This window comes from Hydra viridissima, unplaced genomic scaffold, assembly GCF_058129835.1.
Source record: "Hydra viridissima isolate aposymbiotic clone 2 unplaced genomic scaffold, HvirCarnegie_v1 scaffold_5, whole genome shotgun sequence".
Taxonomy (NCBI): Eukaryota; Metazoa; Cnidaria; class Hydrozoa; order Anthoathecata; family Hydridae; genus Hydra; species Hydra viridissima.
The window spans coordinates 7,815,954-7,843,740 of record NW_028324304.1 but is presented as its reverse complement, the minus strand read 5'-3'; the positions used below and the strand labels follow the sequence as shown (position 1 = coordinate 7,843,740).

At 29.4% G+C, this 27,787-nt stretch overlaps 2 protein-coding genes and 2 long non-coding RNA genes across 4 annotated transcripts in view; 2 read left to right on the top strand and 2 right to left on the bottom strand.

Annotated features, from left to right (window-relative positions):
• Window positions 1–7,923, top strand: part of LOC149888379 (uncharacterized) — an 11,004-nt gene extending 3,081 nt beyond the window's left edge. Inside the window, exons 5-7 of the mRNA XM_090088564.1 lie at window positions 615–899; window positions 2,662–2,937; window positions 7,286–7,923. Of these exons, the coding sequence (XP_089944690.1) occupies window positions 615–899; window positions 2,662–2,937; window positions 7,286–7,464 (740 nt within the window). The 3' untranslated portion in view covers window positions 7,465–7,923. The remainder of the gene's footprint in view (window positions 1–614; window positions 900–2,661; window positions 2,938–7,285) is intronic.
• An 8,567-nt stretch (window positions 7,924–16,490) lies between these two features.
• On the top strand, window positions 16,491–22,864 carry LOC149888377 (uncharacterized). The gene is made up of 2 exons (XR_016452774.1): window positions 16,491–16,931; window positions 22,636–22,864. It is a non-coding gene; the product is annotated as an uncharacterized LOC149888377 (long non-coding RNA).
• Window positions 16,682–18,661, bottom strand: LOC149888378 (uncharacterized). The gene has a single exon (XM_090088299.1). It carries the CDS (start codon window positions 18,659–18,661, stop codon window positions 18,251–18,253), a length of 411 nt encoding a protein of 136 aa, XP_089944425.1. The 3' UTR covers window positions 16,682–18,250.
• A 1,826-nt stretch (window positions 22,865–24,690) lies between the features above and the next one.
• Window positions 24,691–27,102, bottom strand: LOC149888376 (uncharacterized). The gene is made up of 2 exons (XR_016453052.1): window positions 26,978–27,102; window positions 24,691–26,534 (listed from the first exon to the last, which is right to left on the bottom strand). It is a non-coding gene; the product is annotated as an uncharacterized LOC149888376 (long non-coding RNA).
• Window positions 27,103–27,787: the final 685 nt, after the last annotated feature.

Below are 27,787 nucleotides of genomic sequence, written 5' to 3'. Positions count from 1 at the left end.
ACTTCAAATAATTGGACAGTTTCTATTTTTTGGAGAGTATTTACAAAGTGTAAAGAGGGAAAAACATGATGCTCTGAATGAACTTTTTAATTTTACTAAAGATAACGGTCAATGGTAAAAATGTTCAATTAATATAAAGCAAAGCCAAAGTGGCTTGAGCTAAACTGGTAAAGTTCCAAGTTAGTAAACCATTCACCTTTCAGAGAGATGCAAGTTGATCAGCTGAAAAAGAACACTTTTTTTTTTATCGAAATCTCTTCTGTGTCTAAAGAATAAAAATTATCAGAAAGAAAAAAATAAAAATGTAGCGCATTAACGAACGAAGAGCAATCAAAGTCTACAAACAAAGAAAACAAAAACTTCGACATAAACTAATTTCAAATTTAATATCTTAAAACATTTTGCTCGCTTTTTAAATAAAAAAAGACCTACTCAAAATATTGCTCAACACAACCAGAATAAAGAAGATTAAGGTGTTTTAAGTTATAAATAGCTTTGAAAATTCCAAATAAAAGTTTCATTGGTTTGGGACTTTACATGAACAAATGTGGAAAGGGGGTAAGTATATTTTTAACTTTTAGATGAAAAATTTTAGTTTTCTATATTACTTTTAGAAACTTTTTACACAGATTGTGTATTATCAGCTGCAAATGATGGCAATATATATTACAACCATACAAGTGTTTATTATATTCCGTATGATTCTCAGGAATGTGTGAGTTCATGCCAAAATTATTTTTCTACAAAACCGACTCTAAATGGATATATTGCAAATGGAATAATTGCACAGTATTGGCAATGTGATTGTCTTTACGGAAATCGTGGTAATGACAACACTTATTATTCTGGATGCTCGTTTCAAACAACTCTTTCAACCCAAACACTTCCAAGCATAAAAGGTAAAATTGAAACAAAAAAGAGTAAAACGTATAAATTGCATGAATGTGGTGCAGAAATGAAATAAAACTTCCTGTTCAATTTCCCTTCTATTTCTTAAATCTTTTTTTATCTCGGCATATCCGACTATTTATCTCCTAAATACTGCACTCCCGCCCGCCCCCTGTATGTCCCGTGTGACTTTAACTCATCTTCCCCACTTCTAACTCCGTAATTCTAACTCTTAATGCTTTTCTCCAACCTCTCCTCGTAATCTCTTTTATAACTCCCTGAAAGGTCTTTACATGTTTTTACTTAGCCATTTTTCGTTTTCGTTTGTTAGTGCATAAAATATTGATAATTAATTTTGGGTGTTTCAGTAGTTACAAATGGCATCTTGTTTATATTTTTTATTAGAGCTAGCATGCTCACAATACAAAAACACTTTCCATAATATTGTTTTCACCCTTATCAGAAGATTCGTTTTATCTTAAAAGCCTTATAAAATCTCATCAAATCTGAGTAATCTTCATATTCACATGTCTACGTTGTCATTAACTTACCTGATAGCTATTTGTTGACATAGTGGTAAAATTTCCAAATTACTTTTCTGCGATAATTAATGAAAATTAACTAATGAATATGCGTTTTTCGTGAAAAAGAACGTGCTTTTATCTTTTCTGCGGAAAACACATCTACGTGGTAGCGTTGGTAATCAGTTAGATCATAATTCTTTTAAAGGTAAATGCTCTAAAAAGAATACATTTCCTTTGTGCATGTATATACATTATATCGTTGGGGCAGTCTTGCATCAATTGCTTAAAGCATATTGTTTAAACTTCTCTGCATCTTGCATTAGCAAAATATTTTGATGAATTTGCAAAAAAAACATTTCTCGCCTTGTTTATAAAAGAAGAAGCAGTTAGTTGAACGAAAAAGTATTAAGAATGTGTACTAGTATATCATTCGAGCGTCTCCGAGTCGTTCGTGAATATTGGTTTCATTGTTCGATTGGTTCTTTCAATAAAGTTTCAATAAATACTTTTTCTTCCGACGATATCATCTCCTTACTTTTACTTTGTAGGAGAAAAAAAAGGAAGTGAATGGCCGCCTTATTTTATCTCAGTATCGTTTCTCAGAAACAGGGTTTGCCTGTTATCTTTTAATTAATGCTTGACTCTTGTTTTGTTTGTAAAAGTTATAAAATAATTACAAAATTGTTGCAAATATAACTGATTGAATTAATAACATTTTATTGATGTAGATGCAATTGAGTTTTTTGTCCTCATCGCAAAAACAGTTTTAAATTTAAATTGAGTGAATATTTCACTTTCCATTCATTTGTACATGGTTGTCCACCTGGTACAAATGTACATGATTGTCCATCTGGTGTAAATGTGCATGGGTGTCCACCATGTACAAATGTACATGGGTGTCCACCATGTACAAATGTACATGGGTGTCCACCATGTACAAATGTACATGGGTGTCCACCATATACAAATGGACATAGGTGTCCACCTGGTATTTGAGCTGTTTCACACTTTTCACACTTGATTAAGTATTGTATTTGATTTGAGTAAAAATTAAAACTTACAGTTATAATGATTCTTCATTTCCTTAATTTCCTAATTTTCGGTACTTTATTCATTGTTATTCGCTACTGACGGTAAAACCAAACGCCGGTGATAAAACTTTTAATTTGTGAAAGATTTATGTTGGGCCGTCTATTTACTACAAACGACGATTTTCTTCCTTTTATTTATTTATTTAATCCTTTTATAGGAGCTTGGATTCCATTTATGTCTCGTTTTGCTAGTTGGAACTCAAACTTCTGGGCAAAAAGTTTTGATGCTTATGAAAATGGTTTTGGTTTAGTAAATCAACAATGGATTGGTTTAAAAAAGCTGTATCAAATAACGAATGCATTTGTTACTGATATGAGGGTTGATTACACGCTCAAAGAAGATCTGACGTTTAGCACCATGTATTACAATATAAGTGTTGGCTCAAAAGATAACTACTATGTGTTCAGCTACTCAAGTTACAGTTCAAGAGGCTGTGAGTTCATATCAAAATTTCTTTCCTTTTTTACTTTTTTTTAAAAAAAAACTGATTTCACAAATTTAAACCGCTGCAACCAAACTAGCGAGGCAACCAAACTTTTTATTTATTTTGTTACAAGTTAAGTATTTTGAATAAAGAAATTATAAACTCCACAAAAGATTTTGGGTGGAAGCGCTTAACAAATGGTACATTTTACTAAGAAAGTAATTTATTTAATTATATAAAAGTATTAAAAAGAAATATTAAATATATTTCAATTGGTCATTGTATAAAAATGATAAATGGCTTTTTTCATTCTTTTACAAAATAAGTTTCAATATGCAATATAACATTTGAATTCTTTTTGATATTTTTCTTAAGGTGCTTAAGATACTTTTCTTCCCTTTTTTGTTTATTAAACATTCATTTGAGTTGAGCGCGGTTACTAGATATTTTGAGTTTTAGCTTTCGAGCGCTTCCTTTCATTTAAGTAACATTTTTTCCTTGTTCGGCATGTTTGATTTTTTTCTTGTTCGGCAGTTATTAATAACTAAAAAAAAATTTGTCTTGTACACACGATTTTTATTGGACGTTGTTTATACACATAGGGTAGGGCGGGTCTAGTTGAGCAATTTTTGCTAAATCTAATAGATCTCTTGAACGGTGCATTGGATTTACATCATTTTTTCACTATTTACTTTACTTACTTACTTGTTTTTAGATTTCTTTGAGAAAGTATTCCCTAAAGTTTACTAAGCTGCTCAACCTGCCCGAGCGGGGGTAAGTTGAGCAGCTGTGTGGGGTAAGTTAAAAATAAAGTTAGTAGGTAAAATTTTTTATTTCTAAACTTTTTACTTTTTTATTTTATTGACTAAGTAAAATTTAAGCAAAAATATTTTAAAAAGAAGCAAAAATGTAATAGTTTTAAATCAGATTAACACATTTAAAAAAAGAAAAAAAGGATTTCAGATATTAAAAAAAAAGGATTTTAGATATTTTAAATTGCTAAGAGTATTTAATAATAATTTATTTTAAAGTGTTTATGGACCTTAAAATGTTTATCCAACGAAATTTGTTTCTCCGTATCTGATAAATCCCGTTTTATTATTTTTTTTCAATCCTGATCAACTTACCCCGACTTGACTAGGTGACACAAAAGATAGGTTGTAAAAAGAGCTATAGTAATAACACTTAAGTGATGCCAGATAAATGTTTTTTTAAGAATCTAAGAGAAAAATAGCAAAAATTTACTTTTGGTCCGAAATCGAAAAACTCCCCGTGCATCTCACTTGACTGCGATCCAACAACTATTTGATGCGCTTTGCTACCATTGTATATACCTATCTTTCATCCATTTGATATTTTGTCATTTGATGCGTCGTTTTTGAGATATTTTAGTTGCCCAACTTGCCTTTATGCTCAACTAGCTCCACCTTTCCCTACAGAAGCGCAAGAAAGTTTAAGCGCACTAGTTAATTTTTAACATTCGATAAAGTCGCAGAAAAGAAAAACTTTAGATTCTTTTAATTACTTTTTTTTAGATTTTTTATTTAGAAGATATATTTACAATTTCGGCAAAAAAAAAAAATTTAATGCAATATTGAAAAAAACATCAATAGTTATTATAACGATAAACTTGTACAACATCGCAAATAAAAGAAGTTGCAAATGACAAATAAATTTTAGCGCACTACGTTTTCAAAGAAAAGCAAAGTAGTAACGAAAATAACCTCTGTTTGCCTTTATACATGATCTCACTCTAATTGCCATTTACCCGACTAGCTTCATACAAAGTTTCGTTGGTACTGAGTTCTAGACTTCCACTAAAACCGCTTTTGAATGCTCCGCAGAGGTTATTTTACTTCTAATCATTTGAGTAACCATCCAAGCCCAAGACAACCCTTGATGCCTACGGATCCCCCACCTAGGGTTGTATTTATGTGAGTTCAATCTTTTATCGAACACTCTTCATTTTCTGTTAAAGACCTCAAGATTAGATTCGTCGTTAAAAATGACTGAAGCCCAATCTTCAGCTGACCAAGACAAGTGTTCTTCAAACTTTCTTCTCTTTAGTCGGTCTTTAACGGCTGGGAGAGGTTTTCTAACAGCTTCATAAGTTCCTAATTTAAAATTGAACAAAGTTATTCTGATTGTCTCTTTGCTCACCTTAACTTTTAGATATGTTGTACTAAAATCATCAGCTAAAGTTCTACTATTCAACGTATGATCTTGTCTAGCCATTCTGTAGAAATAGTGTTCATCTCTATTTGTCAATTTTTCAGGCCTACCAGACCTTGGTGAATCTTTGACCTCATCTGTCATGTTATAATTTTTAATTGAATTCCTTGCACAACACTTACTTATTCCTAGATACTTTTTCGTTATTTCTTTTTTTTTTTCTTACTGTCTTCTTTGCTCGAACCCATAGTTTGCGATTTGATGAGTTCACTGACGCTTTTTCTACACATTTTACCACAATATTGAGAAATAAGCTCCAATGAAAAAATTGCCCCATGTTGGTATGTTATTTTTCGGGCTTTATCAACAGTTTGTATAGAGTTAAGTGATGATAGCAAATACTTGTGTAGAGATTGTTCGAAAAAAGTCCGAGCGGAAATTTATTTCGAAAAAATTTTGTCAAAAATAAGTTGAAAATATACACGCGCATATATATATATATATATATATATATATATATATATATATATATATATATATATATATATATATATATATATATATATATATATATATTCGGTAGCATGCATATGAGGTAGTACTCCTCTAAGGTTTTTGTTTTAAAAAAATAGTTTTATAAAATTTTTTTCATCGGAGGAGTTAGGTCTATATGCTTGCCCTATTTATTTGGCAAGTGAAAAATTTTCATTCTTTTCGAAATAGTGTAAAAATTAGACGTTTTCTTTTATGAAAAATATTTTCTTCTGTGAAAGTTTCTTTCTGAACTGAACATAACTAATTATTCAAAAAAAAAGCGAGAAAAAAAAGCTACAATTACCAAACTTTTGTGCTGTTTAGAAAAATACTTTTTTAGTGGCTATAACAAACTTTTATCCTCTCCTCCTGTCATGCCTTTTTTTAAAAAATATTTTTGATTACATAGAGGAGCATCTGTGGAGGAGGGAAAGTTGAGAGGCTTGGATGAAGATTCGTATGAAAGACCGTAGGGAATGGAGAGTGGGTGAAGTTAAAGCAAGAAAAATTAGGATGATTAGAGTTAAGGTATTAATCAAGTATTTAGAGCGAGTTCACTTTTCATGATTCTAAAAATGCATTTCAGAGTTATAAGAGATGAAGCAAAAAATTTTCTGTTTTAATAAAAAAATATTTCAAATATACTGGGAAAGAATGGAATGAACGGAAATGAAGAATAATGGTTTTTTTTTCCTGACCTTTCTTGAGTTTCTCTCATTTCGCTTTGCGCCGCTAAGAAACGTCATAATACATATTACAAAGATTAAGATTATTTATCATTACAGAAAACTTATTGTTACAGAATACTTTTTCAGCCTTCTCTTTTAACATTTAGATATGATTAAAATAATTTTTTCAAATAAGGTTCAAGCTCATTACAGTTTTAATTTGAATTTAATTCTCCAAAAAATCAATCATGTCGGAGAATCTTTTGTTAGATAATGACATATTTCGGTAGATTATGACATATAAAGGTCCTCCTTTATTTACCCAAACTTGATTAAACAAACTGCTGGTGCAAAAAAAAAAAGGCTTCTTTTCTATTGACCCTAAACAAAAATCATTTTTAGACCATTCAAGAGGATTTTCATTTCAGAGAAAAGTATACCTTTTGAAAATTTGAAATTTGTTCAATTTTATTGCAATCTTTCTTCTAGTTAACCAGTTACTGTATTCCGTAAACAAATGGTGGCATTTTTTAATGTTTAAGAAAGTTAGCAAAAATGAACATAAAAGCCTGGACTGCTCCTCATTGCTAATTTTTAACGTTCACCTAAAGTTTTGAGTGATTCCTATTTGAAAGATTTTACCGAACCTGTTCTGTCCATCAAAAACTTCTGTCCATCTAAAACTTTATTACTGAAATAGTTATTTATCTTTACTGCTTAGTGTAAAAAGAGCATTATATTAAAAATAAATGCAAAAAAACTGTTAATCAACAAACCAACTTTAAAAAAAGTTTTGTAAAAAAATTGTAATCAAATTGCAAATGAACTTTTTTTAATTTTAAAAATCTTTTTAATGTAAATGAATTTTTAAAAAGGTTATGAATTTATTACAATTATAGTTAAATCAAATTTACTACAAATATGTTTTTGTTAGTTGCTGTTTTTTATCTCTAAAAGGGCTAAACTTACGTTGTTTATTGTAGCTAATGAACCAGATTGGTTTAATGCAAACGGTATGATATTTCAAACTTGCAAAAACTGGTGGACGACATCTTGCACTAACAATGAATTGTTTCCGACATCAATTAGTTACATCTCTTATGGGAAAACTGAAAACTTGGTATCTATTCAGTTCTTGTTGCGAACAAATGGCTTCAAGTGAATACATTTAAATGGGTTTTGGCGAAATTACTAAAAGCCCAAAGATGCGTCACAAATTGTTAACAACACTTTAACAATACTTTGTTTTATTGTTTAATTTTTCTGTAAATTTAACGTGAGATGTTGAAATGGGGTTTGTATTAATTCCAACTTTCAAGAAAAATCCATTTGATGGAATAAATACTGCAAAAAAATATGGTTGGCGGACAACTACATGCAGTTTCAACACACACTATTCAACCCTAACTTTTATCATTTAGTTTGACTTAGCGAAGTACTTGGGAATCTGTTCCATATTTGCTGCGTAAAAAGAGATAAGTTGCATTTTGTTTTACAAGGTGTGGCTACATTTGCTGTTTCTTCGTGACAGAGAGATTATTTTGGCTAAGTTGACTCTTATTTGTTGTAATCAAAAAGTATTATTTTGCTTGTTAATGTAAAAAATATCAATTTACTTAAATTAAGTTATTCACTTTATAATTCTTCTGCTAACGAATGGAAACTTTCGGTATCAGAAGACTGAAACTTCTGTGTCAGCAATATTCTACTTGTACGGGTGTCGGCATAATTTTCGGTTCAAAATATTACCGTAATGAAACGAAATTTTGATTAATCTTTTTATGTTTAAATAACTTGTTTTTAACTAAGTGTTTGGTCATGTTGGTTTTCTAACTAAATTTTTTTTTTTTTTTTTTGAGGGGTGGAGGGGTATTATTGATTTTTCTAATTATAACAGTTGAATTAATTTTGTTTAACAGTTTTATAACAACTGTAGCAATTTAATGAAAACCATGTATAGTAATTGCTTCATCTTTTATTCTCAAATCATTCTTTAAGTAAACTTCAAAAAACAAAATGCCTTCACATGTTCTACTTATTTTATTTTTCCAAATATTTATTTAATCAAACAAATTTGAATGGTAAACTGTGTGTCATTGCAATTCATCAATTAATTTTCATTGGCACACAAATTAAACAAAATTAAAGGAATATAATGCATATAGTATATAATATATGAAAATAAAACTTTTATTTTCCTACGCAAATCTCTGAAATGATGAAATTAAATTCGTTTACAAAACACATATTAGAAAAATAATTTTCTCTGAGGTATATTGCTTGTTTGCCTTGTGTGCCAAAATTACTAATTTTACGGCAAACTTGAAAAATTTAAATTGAAATGAAAATAGTTAACAACGGAATCCAACAACTGAAAGATTATCTCACCAAAAAAGAAGTTTTTCCAAACTTTCTGGAAGGAGCCTGTTTCTTTTGTTTGAGAGAATATCTCCAGCTGTAGAAAACAGTCTTTCAACATCTATGGATGTTGGAGATGGAAAGTTCATTCCCATAAATACCACTATAATAGTTAAACCTGGATTAAGCTCAGGGTTCGCTTTAAAATACTCGCTGCACCAGAAATAAAGTTTATACTTTTTTAAAAGAGACTTGATTTAAATGGTGCAGATCGCAGGATTGCTACTTGACTACTTCAAAAACCTTCTATTTGTTGAAATAATTATTCAGCAAAAGATTGAAACTTAAAGTCACATGTAGTTACTCCTTAAACTATGAAAATACTGATAACATTTATTCTTATGTACAGTAAATATGATAACTTGCGGTTAAGAAATCTTAACTTCAGGATAAATTTTTATGAAAGGTTTTGACAATAAAATCATCTTTTTACTATAAAAAAAACAATTCAAGCAGAAGAACTGCTCGAAGCGATGATGAAATAAGTAAAACGTAAACCAACAAAATGATCACAAATGTGCACTGAATGACATTTTAAATATTGGTAAATAACAAGAAACTATATTGAATGATAAGAATGATTGTCAGTAATGGAAGCGATTGTAAAGCAATGATGTACAAAATATAACAAAAACATAACCTTTTTGCGTTCAAAGTATAAGTGAATTAATGTTTATGAATGTAGAGTATGAGACTGCACTGAAAATTAAACTGGTGATATAAATACTTAAGCATATAGTCAGTAGGGAGTCTGCATTGTCAACGCGAACAGTAGAAAAGGGTAAATTGCGTAGTTAATCAAGCTTCTTTTTTTTTTTTTTTGTATTGATATATAAGGGAATAATGCAGAGATGAGTCAGAAAGTGTATAAATTGTTAAAAAAGTAGGGTTAAAAAAGGTTGCTAGCGAAGCATCGCTCAAGATATGATTGTGTTAATATCAGTGTAAAATTTAAATGGCCTCTCATTATCGCCCTCGCAAAAAATAAAGGTAAATTTATTCTAATAATTTTGCATTTTACAAAAGTAGAGTTTGCACAAACTTTAGGAATTTTAGATGTTTAAGTGACACATTTTTACATTTCAGGCTTCGGAAGTACGCTTCGTCAACATGATGAAATAAATTGTTTTCTTCGTTCCTAGAAAATCTTGGCCCAAATTTTTCAAGAAAGTTTTTCTGAAATAATAATTTTACACAGTTGTAAGTATCTCCATTATGCTTAAATATCAATCTGTTCTCAATACCATGAAGCCTCATTATTTTTTAAAATTTCACATAAGATAAGCACAGTTAGTGATTCAGCTAAAAAAAAAAAAAACAGGAAAAAACTATTTGTCCGAAAAACTATTTTGTCCGAAATAGCTCGGCTGTCTAAAGTCGCCTGATTTAATTGCTAAAGACAACTACTTGCAATTCCAATACTTACTATCCGACTTCAACTAATACCATTCAGTTTGGGTCGGCTGAGTACTTGAAATCTATTCAATTTTTGCTACGCACAAAGTAACAAGCTAACTTTTATATTTATTTTATCTATTATAAAGAATTTTTGTCACTTGACTTTTTGTTACATATTATGGGAGAGGAAGGGGGGGGGAGGAAACCTTGGTTGTTTCTGAAAAACTTTGCTTAAAAAACCTAAAAAATGACTAATGAAGATCTCAAAGAAACCACCCACGAAAATCAATAATATTTATTTACGCTATAATTGTTTTTTTTTAAAAAAAAAAAAAAAAAAAAAAAGAATCTATAGCATTTATTTGTGCTTCCCTTAAACATTCAAAAGAAAGTTTATTAAAATTTTTATTTTCGGCAATTTTATCTTTAGAAAGCTTTATTGTTGATTTTACCATTTAAGTGATGCGAAACTAATTACGAGTTTCTTTTATTTATTTAATTTCATTGTACTTCTACTGATATGTCAAAAATATTACTCGCACAAACCTGTCTTTAAATCCTACATAATTGTTTATTTAAAAACCAAATAGAAACCAGGAACCACAACTTTTTTTTATATCTGGCATGAGAACTTAAGCTGTGAGACTTTTAATTGAGTTGCCACTAAGTACAAGAGGTTTTCGCTCACTTAAATAGGAAAACTTAATAGCTGTTTATGGGTGATATGCATTTCCAAGAAACTTTTTAAATAATTTTTTATAGGCACATTACATTTATGTGGAACATTTAGATCTTTCCAACGACAGCTGATGAGTCAATTTTTAAATCTAAAAATTAAATAGTAGCATAATATTTATTTTTAAATATTACACTAATAATATCACGTCGTTTTAAAGAAATAAATAGACATAAAATAAAACTTACTAATCATAAAAAAGTGAAACAGATATACAAAAACCTTTAAGGTGAGGGGTGTACTAAGCCTCAGTTTTTTTACCGTAATTGTATTTTTTGAAGTATACTATCGCAAATAAAGCCCTAATTTTGCAAGAGAAGCAAACACTGTCAACGTTTATCTAAACCTTCTGAATCCGTAAAAGAATAAAAGAGTCTTTAACCAAGATTAACTATTTGAAAGAATCCCTTAAAGCGTTTATTTGGGCCACTTAATTAGCTTTGGTTAAATTATAACGAAGTTTATTTGCTCGTTTATTTCTATCATTTAACTAAGTTTTTTTACTTTATTATTGAGCTAATTAAAGATTTAACATCATATTGAACTTTTTTTTTTTTTTTGGTTTTCTTTTTTGAAAAAACTTTGATACGCTTTTGTTAAATTGAGTGACAACGCTTTCATCTGCTCCACTACATCAGGTTTGGAAAAAATTAAGCAACGCAAAACTATTTTTGTTTTTCATCGAGTTCCCGTTGATATTCAACCACTTTTCTCACTGAGGAGTGAGTTTATGAAAACCAGATGTATTTAAAGAATACACCTTTTACAGAAAGTTTGTTTTTTGTAAGTTATGTTAAGTTTGGACTGGTACAAGAGAAAATCCGATGGTCCACGTTTTTTTTTTTTTTTACTTAGCCAATTATTAAGAAAAAAAACACAGCTTTGAAATAAAAAACACAAAATCTTTTCTGAAATGAAATATTAAACACAAGTAATCAAAAAATTAATGAGAAGAAAGTGCAATAAAGTTTATACTTGCAAATTTTTTTTATATGAAAATATATTAATAAAAGATGTGAACCCGTTGTTTTTGATACATGCTTGTTATCGCCTTGGAATTGATTCAATATGGTTTTCAACCATCTTGATTGGCACTTCAAGCCACAATTTTGTCAGTTTTTTTTAAGCATTTTGTGACTCGTTATTTGTTTTTTTTGTTTTTTGATAATCGATCCAGCTTCATAAATTTTCAATCGGGTTTAAGTCACTTTCAATAAATTTTCGATCAGGTTTAAGTTACTTTGAACGATGGAATCGGTGATTGAATGTGCTGTATGACATCGAGCATTGTCTTGTTCAAATAACCTGTTTTGATCAACCTGGAATAAATCTCGACTAAAGATAAGCGAATTTTCCAAAATGTTGCGATACCCATACTGGTTCAAGCTTCCTTCGTATATTTTATGACAGTCAAGGCCTGAGCCTAATATCATCCTCAAATCCCGACAGAGCCACCACCATTTTGAATACGGCTTTTTATGTTGCTTCAAAGGTTTTCCGTATTTCTGCGACGAACAAATCTCTTATTTTTTCTGTTAACAATTTTGAAATTTGACTCATCGCCAAAGATTTCCATTTTTTCGCTGAATTATTTAATTGCTCTTTGCATCATTTTTTTCGTTTCGGCTTTTTTATAGCATGAAACGAATTTAATTCTTTCTTGCGCAATAACTTATTTATTGTCGTACGACTGTTTTGTCTTTAAGCGAACTATTGATTTCTGCACTCAAAGCTGATACTCCTGCTTTTGGGTTGCGTCTGCTTAGCGTGCAAAGCAAGTTTTCATCGCAAGCAGACAGTTTTTTTACCCAATACGAGGTTTATCCTTGACACTACCAGTCAAGAAGCAATTTTTTATTGTTGTACGAAAGTTGAATTCAGAAATATTTAAGTGTTTTCCGATTTGTCAATTGCTCATTTTCATTTTATGCATGCCAATGACTTGCCGTTTAGTTTACTATAAGACGGCTCTTTTACCCATGAAAATATGATCTTTTGTTAAAGTTTTATCGATTGAAAAATCCTGTAGGCTGAATCAAATTGTAGACGATTCTGCAAAAAAAAAATAAGAATAAGAATGCAAATATTTTATCCTAACGATGGCAGGCTGTTGAGTGATGAAAATGCAAAAGGCTGCAGGAAAAAATCCATCAATTAACGAAAGTTACGAGTTTTCCTATCGAAGTGCGTTTAAACTTTATTCCAAAAAATTGAAAGAACTTAATTGTTCCATTATTTTTCTCATCACCCTCCACCTCCTTTACAATATCCTTACAACTTTTTTTTTCTCTAATTCGCGAAGATAAACCATTAGTATAAATAGACATAAGAATGCAGGCTACATCTCGTCATTTTCTAGGGTTATAATTTCTTAAAAGAATTATACGCGCTAAGAAATCAATAGCGTTTAAACTTTCTGTACAAGGTGTATACCATTCAAGTACTTGTTTTCGTAAAAATTTTCCACTATTTGTGCTCTCAAAACCATAATAACACATTGTTCTTCTTAATGTTCTACTATGTCTCTTTCCACTTCATCTACTTGCAGTTTGGCTTTTTTTGTCAAATACCTAAAAGACACAGAAATAACTCTCTCCTATGGTTCTCCACCATAGGAGAGAGCTATTTCTGTCATTTAGGTATCTGAGGCATGGCTTGATATACATTTATCTCCCTTTGCTGTGTTGATTGTTGCTAAAACAAGAGAAATAAATTAAACTCTTGATACATTTTATGATTTTGATGATGTTACATTAATATCAAGCAAACTTGTTGATAGCAACTTGTTACAGGGCTAATATATTAGCAGTTAGTAATAAGAAGGCATCAACAAGACAAATAAATTGTGAAAGGAAAAAGTACGGATTCAATATCTTGGAGGTTACATTATCCATATATTAAAAAAAAAAAACAATCGTTCATTAGTATTGTTTGTTGTGTATTTTAGTGATAAACACACTAATACACAACAAACAATATTATTAGTTTTGTTTGTTGTGTATTAGTGATGAACACACTAATACACAACAAACAATTTAAACAATATGATTATGATCAAGATGGAGCAAGATGGATCAAATGCAAACTCCATGTTTAACATATATTTGTTTTGATGTATTTAAAGGAAAACAAGCTGCCAGTTTTCCGATGGAATAAGCAACAAAAACCGTTATTTCTTTTTGATACCAAACAAAGCTTCAACTCTGATAGACAAAATTAATTGGTCAGAGTAGAAGTTGTTAAACCATTCTTTTTGAGAAAACTACACCTTTTTTTAAGCCCTGCAACAAACAATGAGTTGTTAAAACGAATCTTGAAATTTAATTTTAAAATGCTTAATCACCTTGCCTACTTGAACAATAAAAAGGTGTTTGTAGGAAAATAAATTTAGATAAAAAGTAAAAATAAGTAAATCGAATGAATGATCTCACCAATAAATGTGTTTTCAAAACAATTTTTATTTCACTTTAAGATTGTGATAAACAATCTGAGTCTAAACTCCGAATTCCAAAGATATTGAGTTGACAACAAATTAAGAAAAAAAGTTTTATTTGATCAAATAAACATACCAATAAAGTTTAGCTTACATTGATGCCTTCACGTGTGATCTTTTATTAAGTCCAAGGTCGGATCTTTGAACAGGTCTTCTTGATTTATTAATCTGTCAACCCAATTTAGGCCCAAGATAATAAGCTTATGAATTGGTCAGTTTTCTGTTGCTTTCAACTTTACCCCAGATACTGAACTCCATCCCACCCGGCACACAACGTTGTATTTACGTTGTATTTATGTTAAAATTACGTTTTACGTTACTTTACGTTAATCTAACGTTGTGTAAACGTAATCTTTTTAACGTAATATTCTAACGTTGAGCTAACGTTGACACAACGTTAAAAAAAAAAAAAAATATTAACGTAGTTCTGCTAACTATAAAAAAACCTACCGTAACTTTTTTGCTATTTTTTTCTTCTTAAAGATGGCGTAAGAGAAGATAGGAAATATATTTGTTTAAGTATAATTACTAAACTTATAAGTTTAGTTCGAAGGTTTGAATTGTCTTTTAAAAGACAATCGAGGAATTTCGAAAAAATATTTTTAAATAAACAGCGTACAAGTAGTAAAAACTTTGAATTGCTGATAAAAGATTTAATAAAAGGTAGTAAAATGTCGATTATAAAGGTTTGATTTGATTTTTTATTGTTGTCAAAATCTGTTCTATAAATATAAACAGGTTTTTATAATGTTATAGAATTTTTTATTATGATATTGAACAATTTTTTATTCTTAAATTTTTATGTTACATTTATTTCTGAATCTACTAGTTCTCAGATAAATTATAAATACTTAGCTCGATATCATTAAATTGGTTCAAGTTTTAATTTTTTGAATTTCCACAATAAAAGTTTGTATCCAATTATTTGAAATGTTCAAACAATGATGTAACATTTGTATTTGGGTATTCATTATTACAATTTTTCTTCTTTTAATCTCATTTCAAATTTTAAAGAGTTGTGCTACTGTTTTATATTCCTTTAGTTGAATCCAAATTTATAGCTAAGTTAATGTTTTTTATAATAAATGTGAGTAATATGTCTAGTATTTTAATTTAGATGCAAGGAAATTAAAAACAAATATCAAATTGGTAGGAGCCTAATGCTTATCCAATTAAGATGTTATTTTGAATCTGATAGTTACTCACTCTGAGCAATATAATATAATATTTTAAAATCAAGTTAGCTGTGGAAAATCAATTTCAATAAATTGCTTGCATTGTTTATATTTTGACAAACAACATAAGTATATTGTTAATAAGAAACATGAAGATTACTTCTCATATATCTTCACCGAGCATCTGCTATGCATTAAGTGTTAAAAAGAAATCAAATTAAAAAGTAAGTAGAATAAAATTTATTTCAAAATTTTCATTTGTAAAAAGCATAGAGAATCTTCAACAAAAGCTCAAATAAACAATCAGATTGCAAATATTGGAAAGGTCTCTCCATTGGTATAAATAAATGCCAGCAAAAAGAGAATGCAAGCATTTGTTACCCAGTTTTATTTATTACTGTTTAGTTTTTTTTGTGTATCTATAGTATATACTATGCCTGTAATCATCTTGTATTTTCACATTTTTAGTATTTATTTGTTTATTCATTTAGTTGTCTTTTAGTTAAGATAACTTAGTAATTGAACTGAAAAAAAAAACAATTAAAATTGTTTTCCAAACTAAAGTTTAACCTTAACATTTCATTCTTGGCAAACCTGTAATACCTCATTTTTATTTTTAGATTTTATTTTAAGCAAGTTTTTATTTTATCCTAAATAACCATAGCTAATAAACACAAGCAAGTGTTTTTACTATCTTTCCAAAAATTGTTTTCAGCACAATTATTACTAACAATTATTAGTATATTGTAATAATTGCGCTGAAAACAATTTTTGGAAAGATAGTAAAAACACTTGCTTGTGTTTATTAGCTATGGTTATTTAGGATAAAATATTTGATTAAACTTTTAACTGTATGATTTTAATTATGATACAAACATTCAACTGTATGATTTTAATTATTATACAAATATTTAGCTGTATGATTTTATTATGATACATAAATGTAACTGTATGATTTTAATTACTATAAAAACATTTAGCTGTTTGATTTTAATTATGATAGAAACATTTAACTGTATGAGATTAATGAGCTAGCAAGTAAAAAACTTACTTTGAATAAATGTAGTTACCTTTTTATTATTATTAAAAATTTAGGTTTTCTTATTTTTTTCTTATGTTCAGTTTTTATTATCATCTTGTTATTGTCAAAACTACTAAAATTTAGGTTTATTTCAGAATAATAAAAATGAATAAACAAGAGAAAAATCAATACTTGAGGGAATGGTGGCAAAGTAATTGAGCCTTAAACAATCTTCTTGTAAATTGACAACTCATTGCATGTCAAATCCAATGTTAATGCAGTGGAGAGTAGCATTGGTTTCCAAAACATTGAAATTGAGAACTATAACGATTTTTTGTGTGTGTTTGATCATAAAGATACTTCTGGAACTGAGAGTTCTGACCTACAGGTAGGTACACCTTAAAAACACAAACACCTTAAAAACTACAAAGTCATAATTTATGTTCTTGTCAAGTACTGTGTGAGCTTTAGCGTATAATATTATTTGTTTTGAGACTCCATATAAATACTCTCTCCAAAAAAATACAAGTTGGACTTTTTTCATAATTAAAAGATGCGATAAAAACAATTTAAAAATAAAAAATAAGTTAGTTTTAAAATAAAAAAATACACTTCTTGGCATGGGTAAGCACCAATTTGAAAATAAGTTTGCAATTCCTTTTTTTTTAGATAACTATATTGTTGCTACAAATAAAAATTCAAAAAACTTTTCACAATATCCTTCTCAGGTTGATAAAATGAGCTTTTTACTAGCAATAGAGACGCTTGTAGTTTTTAAGGGGTACTAAGGTTAATACAAACATTGAAACACAAAGTCAAAATTTCTTTTCAGAATCAATAAGTTACATTTCAAAACAACATAAAACATTTCCCCAATTGATGTTATTGCTTTCCACGTTATTCAAATCGCCTTTACATTTAGCATTTGTTTTGGTTGATGTGGCTAGTTTAATCATTATTGGCTTCATTACATTAACTCTACAAGAAAGTTTGCTGCATGCTGATTTCTTTATTTCGTGGCAGACAGAGTACTCTTTAAAACCCTTTACTGCACAAATGCCATTGCAAACACATTTTAATTTACATTTATAAAATTGTTCTTTTTCTTTATCTTTTTCTTGCTTTTTTTTCTCCTTTTGATCCTTTTTTTTCCTTTTTCCAATTTCAATCAACTCGACCTGTTCAATAATGTTTTGGGCTTCCATTGACCCATGTATTTTGGTGACACGTATATTTTTTGTTTTATTCATGTCTTTTGGCTTTACCTTGTTTACTGTAAGCAATCCTGGTATATCTTCTAGATTTAAACTTTTTTCATAAATTTCTTTCATTATCATCTGCAACTGCTCGAACATAAATTTCCAATAGTTAGCTGATCCATATCGATGATTTGTTTTTGCTAATTCTGGAAATGAATGTGGAGTAATTGGTGTTAAAAAAAACATTTGCTGATGAACATGTGCATATTTTCTTTGTTGTACTTGGAACAAGACTGCTAGAAGGCTCTTACCTTGATTTTGAGCCATACAGTTAGCAGCCTATTGAAATTTATATTGCTGCATATTATTTACATTTAAACCTTCCTTAGATATGCCAACTCTCTTTGCAGCATTAATTATGGTATCTTTTGAAGCCCATTTATCCCATATTCCTCCTAAAATTGTCATGAAGTCTTCTCGGTTTTTTGTTTGGAAAGTTGTAAAAAGTTCATCTCTTTTTTTTATCATATTCACGATGCATGTTCTGATTAGGACTTTGATCCAACAGTCGAGTAACCCCAGTTGTATCAGGAGGACTTATAAGCAAGTTAATTTTTTTTTCATGGAGGAAATGTAGAACATTGTAGTCAAATCTTGAACTGTGTCCATCTGCTAGCATTACAACAGGTCGTTGTATATTCTTTTCTGACAAATATATATCAAACTTTTTGTGTCGGTCCAATAAAGAATGGTTATCCTGGCTTCCTTTTTCAGTAGATGATGTAATTAAATTTTTAATATTTTTGACAGCTGTTTTTGGGGCCATATGACTAGTGATACCTTTACCAGCAAAAATAACTTGTAAAACAACAATTTCACAGCATAGCCTCTTTTGTTGTTCTCTATGCACCAAGACCATGGCCTACTATAGTGACAGGCCGAGTAAACGTACGGCTTTTAAAAAAACTGTAGGCGAGTTTTTTTTTTTTACGGAAGCATTCGTTTTTTAGGTTATTTAATAAATAGATTCATTAGTTCATTAGATAGTAATTAATTTATCATAAATAAAGGTTTTTGTAACAAATAAAACCTCTTAAATGAAAAAAATCGTTTATTAAATGCAAACCGCATTTCATTATAACATAGTAAAGACTCACTTTTTATAGCACTAAAACCTCAAACATCTTTATGAAAAAAAACAACAGCATAACTTTTCAAAATAAAACTACAATTAGTTAAAAAAAACAATATTATATATATCACGTTTAAGATAGTTTCAATATTTTCATTTTGGCTTCCTTTGAAGATCGCGGGGAGTAAAGATGGCAATAATTGTTAAAAAATATATTGGCAAGGATTCTACAATGTTTTTTTGAAACATTGGTAAATCCATAAAAGTCAGATACCATCAAGAAACTGTTAGATAAGCTAACACGACAGACACATTTGTAAAGATGGTGAAATAAAATGTACGAATAAAATATCCAATGGCAGATGTTATCACCAGGCAAAGTTAACCCACCATGATTAATCTCTCTGATATATTCTCCAAATTGGTCAAAACAAAATGATGTATCTTCAACTGGAGGATCTTCTCTACTGACATAGCCAGCAATGTAAACCAAAGACATTTTAATTTCTTTAGACAAATCGCTTTCAATAACAGGAACATTATGAAAAACATTTAACAAAGTATCATCTTGCATTACATAATTACATTTGTCACACAAATGACTTGATGAAACTTCTAAATCATTAGCTATGATACCAATATTTAAGCAAAGTTTTGTTTTTTTTATGTCAACTTTTTGCAATATTTGCTGAACATTTATAAAATAGGTACCACCTGATCCTTGGCGAAGTTTTCCAAATGCTTTCTCAATAGGGTCACTAGTAAAATGTCCAAGACAAACATACTTATGACTTGTAATTAGTAAATATTTCACTAGTTCAACCATTCCACGACACGTATGGGAAAAAGCACGAGAAGTATCTTTGGTTAAATTTTTTATTCTTTAACCATGTATTTCAGGTGCCATTTTTTCGACCATATCAGCCAAATTTAAAAGAAAGTTCAATCGTTCATCATTGTTTGATGAAAAAACAGCACAATTTTCATCTCTAGTACAAATGTTTTCATAAAGTCCTTTAACGTTAACAATTTTAAAAAATTTAATAAAAATAGATAAAAAAACTGTAGTGTCATCAACATTTTTTATGGATGAATGAGTTTTTAAAGCAGCTACAGTCTCATCACAAAATACTCTTAAACAAGTTGACACATTTTGACGTTCGATTGGTTTAGGAAAAATTGCAGTTTCATTTAATTTAGACAGTTTTACAATAGCATCTTTTTCATGTTGAAAAAGTTTTTTAAGATCTGACCATTTTGCAGTTCTTGAAACACCTTCATAAGTAAAACATAGTTCTTGGCATTTTTCTGTGAGCCAATTATTACGAATAGATTTTATTAAATGAACAAAATCATAAAGAAGAAAAATATTATCATTAGTACACCAAGTATTACGGAGATTAAACATTCCAAAAAACTTTTTATTTACTTTATTATTGTTGCAAAGAATAGCAACAACAGAGCCACCACAATTTTTTATTGTTTCAATCGTTTGCATTGTTTGATCATACTGAAATTTAGCATCTAAACCTGTTACTGGTAATGCTTTATACAAAAACTGTTTTCCACCAAACAAAGAACAAATCATTAAACCCAAAACTGTTTTTGCCAATTCATTTGGGGAGTTAACAGATTTACCAAAAATGTTCCCTCCTTGATATGTTAACTGTGGTTTAACATAAATTTCATCAATTAGTAGAATGACCAGTCTTTGAGAAATAGAACATTTGTCAAAATACAACTTTAAAAAATCATCATCTCCAACATTTCTAACTTTTGATGTCAATTTTGTCATCAGTGATATACTTGGTAGTTCATAGTCATCACGTAATCGAGAATAAAGTGTTCTTGAGAGTGAAAAATACTCAAATGCCCTGGCAACCATATCAGGAGAATATTTTTTTTCACCAATAAACCTAAGGAGTTCATACTTAACATCTGTTCAATAATAATACTTTTTTTGTGATCAATTGGTAATGAATTCAGATAGTGTATTGCAGCATGGAGACAACTAATACAGTTAATAGTATTTATATGGTTGTAAGAAAGAGGTTTTATGGTGCACTTAATACCACAGTGGTAGCTATCAAAGGATAAATCATTTTTTATCCTTAAAATAAACTTTGGAACACCCAAGTTGTCTAATATATCAGCAGATTGAAGATGTAAACAGTTTTCATAGATATTTGATATTATTGAAAAAGAAAAAGATATAGATTTAGACATTATTTTTTCACACAAATCATCAAAGGATGAAATATTGTCAGCTTTTACAAAATCCTCAATTTCATCAGGCACAATACTTCTAAAAGATGGTAATGCTTTACTTGTTGGTCTTGGTGGTGCCTGTGGAGTTGGAATTTGACTTGAGTTTACAGAAGAAAATACAGATGGTGGATATTTTGGTCTTAACTTTCCGTAAACTAAAACTTTTTCATAGTTTTTAGGCCAATGATCTTCACAAATAAAAGTATTTGGGCCATCTGGAATGTTATCTCGAGGTATAGCACTTATCCATCTTTTTCGTTCATCCAGATTTTTTTTATTTGGAAGGCGAAAAACTTTCACAGACTTTGTAACATCGTAGTTACCTCTGCATCCTGAGACACAACACTTAAAAACTATATTTTATGAATCTAATTATTTAGATCTAAAAAGAATGCAAATTTAATACACGTACAATATAATTGAAATTAATTGAATATCAAATTGAAAGAACACGTCTTTTTCCTTGATCGCGCCATATTACAAATTATTAAAAGAAAAACTCGCCTACAGTTTTTTTAAAAGCCGTACGTTTACTCGGCCTGTCACTATAGTAGGCCATGACCAAGACACAGCTTGTTGAATCTGAAGTTCTTTCATATTTATTTTTTTCCTCTGGACTTTTGCCTCTGCCTTTGAATTTGGTTTTCCAACAACAAAAGGTTCTTTTCTCACTTTTATAAGAAATTTTGGTTTCCCCATTTACAAAATTACTAACATTTTTATCTATAAAATACATATGGTATAAAACAATTGTGTGCATAAATAAACATTAGTAATACTCCTACTAAAAAATATATATATAATGCCTTATAGCTAAAGTGCCTTATATGTTAAACTAACTACAAATTTTAATTAATAGTAATCCCCCTAATTACATTATATTAGAATTTACCATAGAAGTTGTAATTTGTAAGGATTTATTTTTTAGTTTTTAAGGGTTTTTTGGGGTTGTTTAAGGGTTTTTTGGGGTTGTTTACGATGGCCCGAAAACAAAATGTTTACAAAATTTTGAGTGAATCTGATCAACGGCTCTAAAATTATAAGCAAAAAACCTGATTGCGGTATTTAAGGGGTAACAACCAAAAAAGGTGACTTTTCTTTAAATCACAAAACTTTACTAAAAACCATAGATTAAAAAGTAAGGCCAGGGAAGACATTCGTATTAAGTAGTTTTTAAGTATAGAAAGTTTCAGCACTTCAGAAGTTTCCAATATTCAGTTATAGGGTACCACTTTTTTTTGTAGTTTCTAAGGTGTACCTACCTGTAGACTCTGAGTTTCTTATGAGTGATGACGATGAAGATCTAAATATGGTAATATTGTTCTATCTATCTCTTCTTCCTTACATATGTTTTGTATACTTAGATATATGTTAGTCTTGTATCTTGAAAGTTAGCATTAAGAAAAAATCAAGCAACTAGTCAGTTATAAGAAAAATGTATTTTTAACTGTTTTTTTAACATCCCATTAACAGTATCCCATGTTGTATTTTAGAAGTCATCCTGCTAATGCACAAGTCTTTGATTGAAGCACAAATAAAAGATCAAATAGGAAGCATCTTAAAGTTCTCACCATTTGTAAATGGAAGCAAAAAAAAATTAATTGAGGAGCAAGTGATTGTTGAACAATTATTAATTTTGAGTTTTTTTGTAAATTTATTATATATGCTATATAATATACAAAAGAATACATAATACATCTTTAAGTAAAGTCTTTAAAAACATTTATTGTATTTTTAGTTTGAGTATCCCCAAAACTGTTTTTCTAACGCCTTGTAAGGGATTAGAAACCCTTATATTAACGTTGAATATTGATTTTAATTGTGTTAAACATTTAATGTTAGTATATTAACATTAAAGGTATATATAAACCGTTTACATACGGTTATATTCATTAAATAACCATGACACGAAGCCATAGGCTTTGGCAGGTTTATATGAATGTAACAGTATATTAATATTAAATATTAAACACAATTACAATCAATATTTTACATTAATATAAAACGCCAATAATTTTCCAACTTAAATTTATGTTAGTATAACGTTAATCTAACATTAGAATTTTACGTTTGTATAACGTTATTATCTAACGTAAATCTAACGTAAGAATTTTACGTTACAAAACCTTTCCATTTTGCCGAACCGGCAACGTTGTACTAACTTAAAATCTAACGTAAATACAACGTTAATACAACGTTGCGTGCCGGCTGGGATAGGATTAAGGTCAGGAGATCTAGTGGCCACATATTTTTGGGCTAGCATCTCAGCTGATCAGAAAGCCACTGCTGGGTAACATTGGCATTGTAACACGTAGCTACATCTTGCATGAAATCACAATTTGGAGGTTCAGGAAAATTGGTTTGAACCCTAGGAAGGATATGAGGCTTCACAACTCTTTCAATGTAGTTTTCGGACCCATTTTTGGTCCAGAAGGAAAAAATAATGGCGGCATTTTCTTATCATCAAAACTGACCAAATTAAAAGTCATTATTTGTAAGGGATCTGTTAGGGAAATCCGAGGTTTTCAAAAATAAGATGGATCAATTTTGACGGAAATTTGAGATCGAATTCACTGTGAAATAGTATTCATCCGTGTATTCTTTTTAAAGATAGATCTAATCTTCTTACATTTTTCAAGTGCGGAGGAATTTTTTATGGTTTTATTTACATTTTTTTTAACATCTTTGATATTATCGAAATCTTTAGGCAAAAATATTTTTTCGGAAAATTGTGTGGTCCGTTCAGAAAACCCTACTACCGGTTCAAAGCTTTAAGCCACATATACGCTGGATCTTGTTTTCCGTGATTGATCGCTATTTTTAAAAAATCTCTCGAAGATGTAATTAAACGGTGGAATCTCTGGGCATTTAAAAAACTTATGCATCGTCGTTAAAATTTATAGACACTTAAGCAGTTGAGTTTATAGTCACGTTTTAAGTAAATTATTCATGATCATATTTATTATAGAAAATTCTGAACAATATTTCGGGTATGTGGCGAGGAGTATCCTTCCTTAAAATTTTCACTTTCTAAATCTAAAATATAAACCAATTAACAAGCCAAATAGATTAGTTTCATCATTTGAATTTAATTAAATTTTCAAAGCACTTGATTTTATCCTATATTTACATATTTGAAATAAAGCTCATTAACAAAAAGCATTAACATTTAAGATATATTTTCACATAAACTCTTAAAGGACAGCAGAGTACTTAACTACCCTATGAGGGTTTACTTTTAAATAACACAAACCTAAATCGTATTTATTTGATCTGCAAACTTAGAACATCTTTTAGTATTATGTAATGAAGTTTTAGTGTAAAAACCTTTTTTTTTATTAATAAAATAACTACCTAAAGATTTAAAATTTTGTTATGTTAATGATGGCTAGGGTATTTTTATACCCTAGACAAAATTCCTCATTTTTAGTTGTCATAGCAATATATAAATTATAAAAGACAAGAATTTAAGTAACTGTTTTCCTTTTAGTTATTTTTTCATTAATATTTTTATGAGCAAATTGCAGAATGCATACATTATTTATGCTTATTTAGTGTGCTTATATCATATATATTGTATATGCCATATATATTACATAACTCAGATGATATAGAAAATGCTATTATTTTTGTTGACAATTATGAAGATAAAGAGCAAGAAAGTGATTATGGTAAACAAATTTTAGATCAAAATATGACTTCAAAGAATGGTTAAGAAATAAGGAGATCACTTCTAGTGGTAGTTGCTGCTCAGTCATATCCTTACAATATTATTTGACAACCAATTGACCCAACACTGCTTGCAGCTCAAACTTGTGTTATAAATATGGATGCTTCCTTTAAACTTTTTGTAACACAAGAAATGATTTGAATTGTTGTTAACTGCATTAATGCTGAAGCTCATAGAATTAGATTAAAATAATGGGTTGGAAAACAGTAAATGAAAATTGTAAGTTTGTTGGCTTGCTTCTACTAGCTGGAGTGTTTCATTCTAAAAATCAAAGCATAAAAGAGCTTTGGAGTACTACAGATGGCATCATTATTTTTTCTGCCTCAATGTAACAAGATAGATTTTTTGATTTGTGACTATGTATTCAATTTGATGCGAGAGAAACTATAAACAAAAGGGTTTTTGATGACAAATTTTCACTACTTCAAAATATAATAGAAATTGTTACTACTATATATAAAAGCAACTAAAGTCCATATCCTACCATTGATGAGCAGCTAGTTGAGCAGGTAGTTACATTTAGGGGAATTTTTTTTTAAGATGTTTATACCGAAAAGCCTGGAAAATGTGATTCTGTATCCTCTTACTGTATAAACCTACAACCATACATTGGTTGAGTAAATGGAGTGCGGGATGTTGGACAGGTTACAAGAGTGGTTCTTGAACTAACTGATTGTTTAAATGGAAGTAACAGACACATAACAGCAGACAATTTTTTCACTAATATTCATCTTTCATGTGCTTTGCTAAGACAAAAAATAACTAGCACTGGTACCATTAAAAAAAAAATAAAGAAGTTCCTCAGTTTATTCCCAGGCTCACAGTGGTTCATAAATTATAGTAATTTTGTTTTTTAAAACAATTCTACTATTGTTTCTTATGTCCCTAAAAAAAATAAAGCTGTTACATTATTATCAACCTTTCATAACAATAATGAAGTTTTTATTGATCAAAATGAAAAACTACACATCATAAAGGTGGTGTTGACACAGACCAGGTTGTCTGATACTATTCGAGTTGTCAAAAGAGAAATGATGGCCACTCACAATATTTTGTAATGTTTTGGATATTGCAGCATACAACGCTTTAACTTAGTTCTTGTCAAATCATCCAAGTTCTAAATATGGAGCTTCACATACAAGAAGAGAATTTTTAAAGAATTAGCTAAAAAGCTTCTTTCAAAAATAGTTGCAAATAACAATCTTCTACAGCAACCAGCTCAGTCAATACAAGGGCAGCAGATTAAAAGATGTTTTATGTATCCTCGTGTAAGTGAGAGAAATATTTGCCTGCAATGTGCTTCATGTAATCATTCAGTTTGCAAGGCTCATAGCAATATTGCATGTAACAGTTCTCTTGTTCAGGAGGAAAATGTTTTAATGTTCTTTTTTTAAGTTTTTATGATTTTTTTCTAAAAACTTGAAAGTCGATTGTTGATGTTAGATAAACAACTTAAATAAAAATACAAAAAACACTTGCAAAAAATTAGTTTTTGAGTTGGGGTAGTTCAATGCCCCAGTTGTCCTTAACGTAACTTTTTTTCCCCGTCCTTTAAGGGTTAATAGCTTCCAAGAATTTCTTATGAAGAACTGTTGGCTTTTTATCTTTGTTGCAGAGAAAGCTCTTGTGTTAGCCTCATGTAATTTTCCAACCCCCGCAGCACTAAACGAAACAGAGAGGGTTTAGCGCATTCATTTTTTTGATATCAAAACAGAACTTATTGAACCAGTGATAAAAAATAATTTGAAATTGGCGTTCTTAAATTGCCAGTGAACTTAAGTCTTAGAATTATTAAATTATCAGGAAAACTTACAGTCACTGATATTTAAAAGAAACAGTTATCGGTGATCTTATTTAAGGAAAGGTTTTTAGCTTTTTTTTAAAATTTAACTTTCTGGTGAAAATTTAATCAACATTTAAACAAAAACACTTTGAAAAACTTTAAATACTTTAACTTTCAAAATAAAACTGCAAGTCTTAAAATAGCAAGTTTTAAAATAGCAACTCTTAAAATGTTTTTTTATTCATGCTGCTTTTTAACTCAGTTATATCTTCAAAATAGCAAGTCTTAAAAAAGTATTTGAATGTATTTCCTACCGCTTTACCTTTGTAAATTGCTATAATATCCATGGTGTGAGAACATTCTTTTGCTACTCAGAATTAGGTTTTTTAAACTCGACAAATGAAAATGCGCCTCCTCTTTAATTAATAAATAATTATGTTAAATATAGTAAAAAATCAGAGGGCTGTCAAACGCGACGAAGTATTTTTTACTCTATAGTATCGCTGAAATATAGAGTGTAGGAATGCTTGCTATTAGGTAGTATATAAATTACTATGGTTTTCGAAGTAAATGCTTAGAAATCAAATAAAAGCGACAAAATGTGTGTTTCGTATTTTTATATTTTGCTGATATTTTGTTTCCGTCAATTTGTTCTTCGTAACTGAGAATAATTTTCGGATTTTACAGTATGTTCACCCTGTTATTACATACTACACCACATCTTATTAGAAATCTTGACAATCTCTTTTGTACGCTTTGAAGTATTGCATAAGTGCCAGTTTAATACTTTTCAATGTTATAATTACTTTTCAGTCTCATTTTAAAACCGGAAATGATTAGAGCGAGTTGCTAGTGTTGCGAACCAATTTGCAACCAAAGTGAATGTAGAAGAGAAAGAAAACAACAAAACTTAAATTTACTTCAATTACGATAAGTTAAAAGCTAGGCAACTTTACGAAAGAAATCTTTTTTTTCACTCTACATCTTAAACACCAAAGAATCACCCCATTGTGTGATAAATGTCTTACGTGAGACACCATGAAAAGCTGTAACCACTTTAGCATTTAATCATATTTTTGCAGGTTATTTTTACTAAGGAACTCAACTTATCTAAAAAAGTAAAGGTTTTGAC

Excerpts from the sequence above, each read along its gene's own strand:
- LOC149888378 (XM_090088299.1), bottom strand. The coding sequence starts at position 18,661 with ATGGTCTTGGTGCATAGAGAACAACAAAAGAGGCTATGCTGTGAAATT.